Source organism: Ictalurus punctatus, chromosome 5, assembly GCF_001660625.3.
Source record: "Ictalurus punctatus breed USDA103 chromosome 5, Coco_2.0, whole genome shotgun sequence".
Classification (NCBI taxonomy): Eukaryota; Metazoa; Chordata; class Actinopteri; order Siluriformes; family Ictaluridae; genus Ictalurus; species Ictalurus punctatus.
Genome location: NC_030420.2, coordinates 72,501 through 83,156, shown reverse-complemented (window position 1 = coordinate 83,156; position 10,656 = coordinate 72,501). Strand labels below are relative to the sequence as shown.

At 37.4% G+C, this 10,656-nt stretch overlaps 1 protein-coding gene across 1 annotated transcript in view; it reads left to right on the top strand.

The window, feature by feature from the left end:
* Positions 1-8,540: 8,540 nt before the first annotated feature.
* epgn (epithelial mitogen homolog (mouse)) overlaps positions 8,541-10,656 on the top strand; it is a 3,653-nt gene continuing 1,537 nt past the window's right edge. The window contains exons 1-2 of the mRNA XM_053680003.1: positions 8,541-8,698; positions 9,131-9,244. Of these exons, the coding sequence (XP_053535978.1) occupies positions 8,665-8,698; positions 9,131-9,244 (148 nt within the window). The 5' untranslated portion in view covers positions 8,541-8,664. The remainder of the gene's footprint in view (positions 8,699-9,130; positions 9,245-10,656) is intronic.

Sequence of the window (10,656 nt, the reverse complement as noted above, 5' to 3'; positions counted from 1 at the left end):
TCACTGCACTGATATTGCAGTTATTGATTATTGATGAAATCTGAAGCGAGCTCATTCTTTACCCTGTAAATCCAGTTGAAATTCTACACTTGAGTGAAAGATGCAGTTATTAGCAGCTCAGTATGAATCCTGCTGCTTTAGGAACAGTGTGAATAATTTACTTTAATACACTTTAACATGGAGCACTAATGCAGCTGGACCTTTTCCAGATTTTTCCCATTTGGGAATTATTCCTGGCACTGATGTCCTGTTTTCTTCTCTTTAAATGTTTCCTGAAGGAGTTTATTCTCCTGAGAGCGACTCCACTGACCCTGCAGCTGCTCGTCCTTTTTTTTTTTTAACACCAGACTGGTTTATTTTCTTTATTTCACATCAATCTGATCATCACCTGCTCACACAGCTGCCATTTTCATTGTGTGTATGTGTGTGTGTGTGTGTGTGTGTGTGTGTGTGTGTGTGTGTGTGTGTGTGTGTGTGTTTAATATAAAACTTTACTCATGTGTTTTTTTTTTGTTTTGTTTTTTTACACATGTTAATATTACATATTCATTTATATACATTACTGTGCAAAGGTCTTGGGCATGTGCAAAGAAATGCAAAGATGTCTTCAAAATCAATTAAATTAAATGTTTCTACATAAACATCTTTACTATAAAGAGCAATAAGAAATAATCTAAACGGAGAAAGATTTGTACTAAAAAATCAGTACTGTATTTATTTATTTATATGTTTGTTTGAAAGTGAAATGTGTTTCCATTAATAAATTAAAATTGTAATAGATGGCAAGAGAATATTCTTTCTGACATAAACTCAATAACTGCTCAAAATACTCCATTTTAAAGTATTTGTTTCTTTATTATTATTATTATTATTATTATTATTATTATTATTAGACACAGTAAAACGAATCCTAAATGTCAGGGAGCTGTAACACACACACACACACACACACACACACACACACACACACACACACACACACAAACACACGCATACGCACACACACACACACACACACACACACACACAGACACACACACACACACACACACACACACACAAACACACGCATACGCACACACACACACACACACACACACATACACACACAGACACACACACACAGACGCACACACACAGACACACACACACACACACACAGACGCACACACAGACACACACACACAGACACACACACAGACACACACAGACACACGCACACACACACACACACACACACGCACACATGCACGCACACACACTTCCCACGTCCTTGGTTCACAACCACTGACACAGCACACAGCTCCACCTGCTGGCTAAAACAATCTAACACACTCACCTGTACACACACCTGGACACTCACCTGGACACACACCTGTACACACACCTGGACACACACCTGGACACTCACCTGGACACACACCTGGACACACACCTGGACACTCACCTGGACACACACCTGTACACACACCTGTACATGTCCATGTGCTACTACCTGTCTGACCCCTAGTTTTACACTAACTCTAAAAGACATTAACTCCTCCCTCTGGCTCTGTTCTGTGTGTGTTCTCTGTCCCACATGTTTCTTCATCACAGTTTCGCCTGCATCCTGATCCATTTCCTGTATGCCTTATATGGTCTTAAATAAAAGTGGAGTCTTTATTCATTATTTGGAAGAAAAGGAAATGACACCTCAAATATCACCTTTGATTTTCGTCACACTGCTGGAATTTACACCATGTGTCCAAACATGATGAGTTCTGCCTACCTGTCTATCTGCCTACTGTCTATCTCTCTCCCAGTCCATCTGCCTCCTTGTATATTTCTCTCCCTGTCTATCTCTCTCCTTGTTTATCTCTCTCCTTGTTTATCTCTCTCCTTGTTTATCTACCTCACTGCCTATCTCTCTCTCCCTGTCTATCTGCATACTAATCTGTCTGTCTCCCTGTCCAGCTGCCTGTCTGTCTATACATCTGCTTATATGTCTACCTGTCTATCTGCCTGTCTATCTCTTTGTTTGATATTACTTCTCTCTCTTTTCTCTGTCTATCTATCTATCTATCTATCTATCTATCTATCTATCTATCTATCTATCTATCTATCAGATGGTTACGATTGGTGAAGATTGTTAGAGATGAATAGAATCTGATCATTGATAATAAATCAGACACGTTGCCCTGATCAGCTCCAACACACAGCAGGAATTCTTTATATTTCACTAAACCGGATTTCCTCTGAGTGTCGTGCTGAAACCTGCCATTCGTTTCTGTTCAGATCTCATCTCAAATCTGAACTTTCTGCCAAAACAATCTCGTCTTTTTGTAATCCACTGATTTTATTTGATACTCTAACACTAACACTAACATTAACATTAACACTAACACTAACATTAACCCTAACACTAACACTAACACTAACACTAACATTAACACTAACACTAACATTAACACTAACACTAACACTAACATTAACACTAACACTAACACTAACATTAACACTAACACTAACACTAACATTAACACTAACACTAACACTAACATTAACACTAACACTAACACTAACACTAACACTAACATTAACACTAACACTAACACTAACACTAACATTAACACTAACACTAACACTAACACTAACATTAACACTAACACTAACATTAACACTAACATTAACATTAACACTAACACTAACACTAACACTAACATTAACACTAACACTAACATTAACACTAACATTAACATTAACACTAACACTAACACTAACATTAACACTAACACTAACACTAACATTAACACTAACACTAACATTAACACTAACATTAACATTAACACTAACACTAACATTAACACTAACATTAACATTAACACTAACACTAACACTAACATTAACATTAACACTAACACTAACACTAACATTAACACTAACACTAACATTAACACTAACACTAACATTAACACTAACATTAACACTAACACTAACATTAACACTAACATTAACACTAACACTAACATTAACACTAACATTAACATTAACACTAACAGGTTTTGGTCCTCAATTTCACATGGACGTTCTCGCTGTGGTTGCTGGGACTACGGTTGCTGCTATGGCCTTAGGACTGCAATTGCCACATACAGTTGTGCACTCAAGTCTCTTTTAGTGAACAGTGGACAAAACAGACTTCATATAAAATCTATAACGAACTTCCCTTTACTTTTGCACTATCCAGTGTCGCTCAGATAAGGATGTAGTATTAACACATTTATACAAGGGGTGTATTTATTTATAATTGTACTATCCGGTGTCATCCAGATGAGGACAGGTCCTCTTTTGAGTCTGGTTCCTCTCGAGGTTTCTTCCTCATATCGTCTCAGGGAGTTTTTCCTCACCACCGTCACCTTTGTCTGCTCATTAGAGATAAATTCACACACTTAAAATATATTTCTGTAACGCTGCTCTGGCGCAATATCCACTGTTAAACACGCTATACACATCAAACTGAATTGAATTGACTTGAATAACATTAAAGATGTATCCTGTTAATCTGGTACTGACTTAAATAATCACATTTAACATCTAAACACTTGAGGGAGTCCCTGCTTGCACTCTCTGCACAATGTACATCTACATTCTTAAACCCTTACAGGAAAAGAACGCACCTACTAATCACTCCCAATGGTTGGGTCTAGTCTTCTGTCACATATTGTTTGGAAATGGATGCAAGTGCAGAGTATTTTATTTCAAATGAAACACACGTGAAGAAAGACTTGGGGTGCATCTCAAATTACTCCTTAGATCAGTAGGTGGGGAATCAGTATATGGTGTGCAGGAGTTGGTGCTTTGGTAAGGACCCTGGCTCACTGTTAGGATTGGAGAATCTTTGGGTTACGATTCTTAAGAAGAGAGAAAGCAAGAGTACACAAAACGATGATGCCCTCGCCCTGCCACACACTTCCCACACCAAGGACTTGGGAAAGTTTGCCAAATGACACACAGACATACAAAGTTCAATTGGCAAGATCTCTCATTTATTCAAAAAAAGGTAGAGTATATATCATGTTTGACACACAACAGAAACAATGGGTTAACTATTGATTGGCTAGGCAGAAGGGCATATTTGCATGAAACAGGAAGCATCTCAATGTAAGACAGGTACAACTCCATATATGGTGTTCAGGAAGCCATAGGAATATGAACAAATGCTATTCGGGAAGGTATGTAAATTTTATTCAGGGAGACAAAAGAATGCACAAATGTGAGGGGCTTCACCTGTCTGTACCTGGTTGGGACGAGTTAAAGGTGTTGACACAGGAACAAAGAAAGTGTTAACGCAATGGAACAGAGAGGGGGGAGTGTTCACAGTAAACGTATCACTCAATTTCCGGCGACATGGCTACGTACTCATGTTGTAAATAGTCACCAGAAAGTAAAAACATTTTTAAAAACAATATTTAAGTTTTATATTTCATATAAATTTGTTAGCTTAATCACACACATTTCTGTCATAATATGTCAAGCAAGATCGTTAAACACATTAATGTCATTGAAATTTTCACATACTACTAAGTTTTAGTTGTGATCGCCTCGCTCAGCCTATCTAAAAAGAAAACATGAGTATAAATTTGACCTCCCCTAAAATGGGTCATACTGTTCTCAATGCATGAGCGTGCGCGGTAGGATAAATACGGGAAATACCACACTGTCGTGCACTCAAACGGCCGAATACATGGGAGATACCGTAAGTGTTTGAAAGACACTTTTACTTAGAAAATAAATATTGTAATCTAAATATAGTTTTATCTCAAGCGTAAATTTCCCGCACAGTTCATCAAAATGAAATATTTATGGTGAAATGATTAAGATCTTTACCTGATGAAGAAGTTTACCTGTTGTTCACTTTAAGTCTTAAGTGTGACTGAAGCAAGCAGATAAAATACGGTTCATTAAAATAGCATATGCCTCTGAATATGAACAAACAATTTACAACCTCAAAAATGTACCATAGACCATATACGTTATATTTATATATAGACCATATACGTTATATTTATATATAGACCATATACGTTATATTTATATATAGATCATATATGTTATATTTATATATAGACCATATACGTTATATTTATATATAGACCATATACGTTATATTTATATATAGACCATATACGTTATATTTATATATAGACCATATACGTTATATTTATATATAGACCATATACGTTATATTTACACTGAAGCAAACATCTGCATTACACCAACTAGTTCATCTGGCAAACTGATAAAAGCTGACCCCCCGAGAGTCAATGTATAATTCGCACACTGAGGATCGATGTTCCAGGGTTTCTGCGGTGCATAGGGTGCGAAGGTTCCAGTGCACTTGAAGGATTTTGCAATTGAGACAGCCCTTAAAATAACCGCTTCCCTGATCAGTGTCCTGACTACTGAACAAGGGACATAAACATAACATAAACACAAATATAAACTAGACAAGCATGACATATACATGAGCATAGCTTGGATACCGCAACATATAACGACGCTACACACAAAGCTGCTAGACATGAGAGCTGTACAAAGTGACTTATATAGTAGTGCTCATACATACATTCAGGTGTTTGTGATCATGTGACAGCACTAACCTGGCAACTTACACATCAGAATCTAAATCAGAATGTTTTATGTAGTGCTTTGAGATCATATTGAAAATGAAATGTAAAACAACTTATGCAATTTAAAAATCTATCAAGTATTTAAAAATAAAATGCAGTGTGTTATTACTGTGACTTTCCTTTATTAAATGAAACGTTGAAAAATTCCACGAATTGAATTAAGCGTAAATATTGTAATGGGGGATTAACTGAACTGTTAGAGCAGTAAATTAATCCATCTTTTAATCCTTTTCTCTGCATTCCAGTGAAATCTGTTAGAAACCTGAGCAACCCAACGCAACAGGATGTGAATCAACCTCTTTTATTAAGGATTATCTAGGAAGTGATCAGAGGTCAGGTTGCAGGCAAACAAAGTCCACGATCCCATGCAAATACATTAGAATTAGACCTAGAAAACAGGTCTGTGAATCTGGGGTGAATTACAGCTTATAAAAAACAACAACAACAAAAATCTCAACTCTGCACATTGAAGGTTTCGCCAAGAGAAATCTGAAGAACAGGAAAGAGGCAGAATCCCAGAACAGAGTGAAGAAGAGAGTGAAGAACAGGAACAAAGTCAAGAAGAAGAACAGAGTATAATCATGTAAAACAATATGGAGATGTCTTCAGAAATGTCCTAGAGAGGAAGGGGATCAGGATCACAGTGTAAAATATCAATGGTTCTGCATTTCACTTGAATAGATTCTGCTTCTGAGACAGGGACCGGATTGTGAGTAGAGCTAGGATGCAACTGGGGTTGAAGCAATACCTGGCCTCATTCCTGATACTACAAGTACATAAATATTACACAAGAGCTTTATCAGGAACTGGGGATGGAGCTCAATCAGAAGCAGATGGAGGATTAATAGAACCTAACCTAAGCCTGTTTCACTCTTACTCCAGTGATGGCATAGTCATAACATTACAGATGCACTCATTTACTGTTCCATTAACTCAGAATGTGGAAATGAACAGATCAGTGTTTTGAGTTTCTTCATCACCTGCACTTTATATCTGTGTTTACTCTGTCAGAGTCTGATCATGATCAACACACCTCATAACATTTACTATACACAATTCAAGACTTTTTCTCCTTATCCTCCTCCTTCTATTGTCTTTAGGCTTGTGTCTCATGTCACTTTACTGTGTTAATGAGTTCAATCATCCCACTGATCCCTCTACACTTCTGTGCTGATGATCTCACAGTAACTCTGGATGGTCTTTCTTTTTCATCATGTGCAGCAGTTAAAGACCTTGAAGTGATTATTGACTCCAGTCTATCATCTGATGCTCATGTAGATAATATTACTAGGATAGTCTTCTTTCATCTCAGAAATATTTCTAAGATAAGAAATATATTGTCACTACATGATGCGGAAATATTAGTTCATGCATTCGTCACCTCTAGACTAGATTACTGTAATGCCGTACTGTCTGGATGTTCCAGTAGGAGCATAAACAAACTCCAGTTAGTCCAGAATGCAGCTGCTAGAGTCCTAACTAGAACCAGAAGATACGACACATCACCCCGATCTTATCCACACTGCATTGACTCCCAGTGAAATCTCACATTAACTATAAAATACTTTTATTAACCTATAAAGCACTGAACGGTCTCGCGCCACAGTACCTGAGAGAACTTTTGGTTTTCTATGATCCGTCACGCCTTAGATCAAAAGATGCAGGCTATCTGACGGTACCTGGAATAGTGAAGGCTTCAGCAGGGGGAAGAGCTTTCTCTTATAGAGCCCCACAGTTATGGAACAGTCTTCCTATTAGTGTTCGGGACTCAGACACAGTCTCAGTGTTTAAGTCCAGGATTAAAACGTATTTGTTTACTCAAGATTTTAGTGAATAGTTATTTTCTTAGATAAAGGAGCAGATCTAGAGGCTCACAGGTATCGAGTGTTGAGGTGAACTGGGATGTTTGGATGCTGTCGCCCCTCCACTTTAACACCTTCACCAGGTGTGTTTTGGTTTTATGTCCCAGGGAGCCCTCATGTCTGTGTTACCTTCTGATTGGCATTTTAGTTTTAGCTCTCTCTCTCTCGCTCTCTCTCTCTCACTCTCACTCTCTCTCTCACTCTGTTTCTTTCTCTCCTCCATCTTTATGTTTTTATCTCTCTCTTTCTGTCAAGCTACTCATGATACTCCTGAAATGCCAGTGATCCTGACCCCTTCTGCTCTCTGGACCTGCCTGATCCATCCTGAGGCCCTACTTCTGGTTGGAGCCTCAGTCACCTGAAAATCACTCTCTGCTGCTGAAGATGGTGGAGCATGGCTACAGACACCATGAAAATACTCTGGATGTCTCCACACAGACTCCGTAAAGATGGATGTTCTTTCTTTGATAGTCTCAATCACTAAACAGTCGATAAGATAGAGCTAATGTTGCTCATACTCCAGTTCCTTTGAACACACCTAGCACTGCTTAACTCTATAGTACACACACATACACACACCCCACACACACACACACACACACACACACACACACACACACAGAAAAATGTCAATAATACCAGTATGTGAGACAGTTTTCAGCTCATTAACATGTTATAATTCACCTATTTTAACATAATAACAGGTAATGGTTCATAATAATATTGGTTGCTATGTTAATGTGTGTGTGTGTGTGTGTGTGTGTGTGTGTGTGTGTGTGTGTTGGTATGTAAGGTATTGTGGGCCTGTTCAGACGACTGTAGTGAATATTTTCCTGCTCTGTAGGTGTGTGTGTGTGTGTGTGTGTGTGTGTGTGTGTGTATGTGTGTGTGTGTGTGTGTGTGTGTGTGTGTGTGTGTTTGTGTGTGTGTCAGTCAGCACATGTTTAGACCTGTGGACAGGAAACGCTTTGTTACATAGATACTTTAAAGCTGCTCTGTGATTGGCTGAAAGCTCTTGTGCATCACAGCGACGCTAAAAGTGTAAATTGTGATAAATTGCAGTTGCGAGGAACCGAAGCAGTCTGAGTAAATATCTGTTCTAAAACCTTTTTATTTAATTGATTATTTTAAAGACAATGTCGCAGTGTATGGAGAAACCTTTGTGTTTTGGTAAGTGTTTACACTTTTCTAACAATGACTGAAATTCATTTTGTTCCAAAGAGCAGAATATCTTCTGCGTACGGGCTGATTTTATATTAAACTCCTGAATAACGTCATGTTTATATTTAACTTTAATATAAATGAAAATATCTTGAAATTGACTGCTTTTAACAGGAAACACAATACTTCATTTAAACAGAAAGAAATAAACGTAATAATGTTTTACTAGTGTAAATGTTGAAGCTAACGAAATGCATGTGTGAATTAATATATAAAATACAGTAAATATATTAGACATTTCAGTTAGTTAGATATATTTATATATGAGGACATGTCTTGTGTGTGCGTGTATGCGTGAGTGTGTGTGGTGTGTGTGTGTGTGTGTGTTTCTGTTTCTGCTTGTAAATTTGCTAAATTACTTTTTCCTTCTTTTTCTTGAAGCTGTTTTTGCTCTTGCGTCAGTTTCACTGCTTTACAGCCGAACAGTCGAATGTGCAGAAACGCTGAAACTCAACACCGCCCCAGACCTCAACACCACTCACAACCTCACACACAGTAAGAAACATTTATTTATCTATTCATTTTCATGTAGTGTTATTGTATTGTGTATTCACTGACTCGTGATCAGTGATTACTCTAATTTGATGTAAAAGGATGAGTAATCATTAATATTTATAACGAGCTGTTGAAGGTTAGAATTCTCTCACACACTCTTATCTTTTCAGTTTTTATATTTTATTGAAAAAAAAATTTTTCAATCAGCTGCAGAACTATAACAGATGACACACACACACACACACACATTTCTGACTGTCCTGATTTTATAAACACATTGTTTGTAGAGAGTTACTCTCGCCGTCCTGCTGAATTCTGCGTGCTGATTGGTCAGAAGGTGTTGATTAGTTTTCTCTAACAGCTGCTGCACATCACAGGTTTATATTAACGCCCTCGTTCTAAAACGTTATCGTTTCTTATCAATCTTATTGGTATCATTAGTAGAAAATATGTCAAATCATCAGTACAGTGAAGTTTTCTGTAAGGAGAACCATGTTTATGTAATGTTTATGGAAGGAGTCTCCAGTGTCAGCACTGTGTAACAGTCAGAGGTGACGCTGTGACTTTAGATTCTCCACATCTTCATCACAGAGCTTACACTCTCTACTGTTTCTCACCAACACACACACTGCGACTTCTGCCTTATTCACCTGAAGAGAGAGAATAAAGAGAGAATAGAGAGAGAATAAAGAGAGAGAATAAAGAGAGAGAATAAAGAGAGAGAATAAAGAGAGAATAGAGAGAGAGAATAAAGAGAGAGAATAAAGAGAGAATAAAGAGAGAATAGAGAGCGAGAATAAAGAGAGAGAATAAAGAGAGAATAGAGAGAGAATAAAGAGACAGAATAAAGAGAGAGAATAAAGAGAGAATAGAGAGAGAATAGAGAGAGAGAATAAAGAGAGAGAATAAAGAGAGAGAATAAAGAGAGAGAATAAAGAGAGAATAAAGAGAGAATAGAGAGAGAGAATAAAGAGAGAGAATAAAGAGAGAATAAAGAGAGAATAGAGAGCGAGAATAAAGAGAGAATAGAGAGAGAATAGAGAGAGAGAATAAAGAGAGAGAATAAAGAGAGAGAATAAAGAGAGAGAATAAAGAGAGAATAGAGAGAGAGAATAAAGAGAGAATAGAGAGAGAATAAAGAGACAGAATAAAGAGAGAGAATAAAGAGAGAATAGTGAGAGAATAAAGAGAGAATAGAGAGAGAATAAAGAGAGAATAGAGAGAGAATAGAGAGAGAATAAAGAGACAGAATAAAGAGAGAGAATAAAGAGAGAATAGAGAGAGAATAGAGAGAGAATAGAGAGAGAATAAAGAGAGAGAATAAAGAGAGAGAATAAAGAGACGGAATAAAAAGAGGGAATAGAGAGAGGGAACAGAGAGAGAGACTAGATAAAGGGATGGTGAGGGAACGA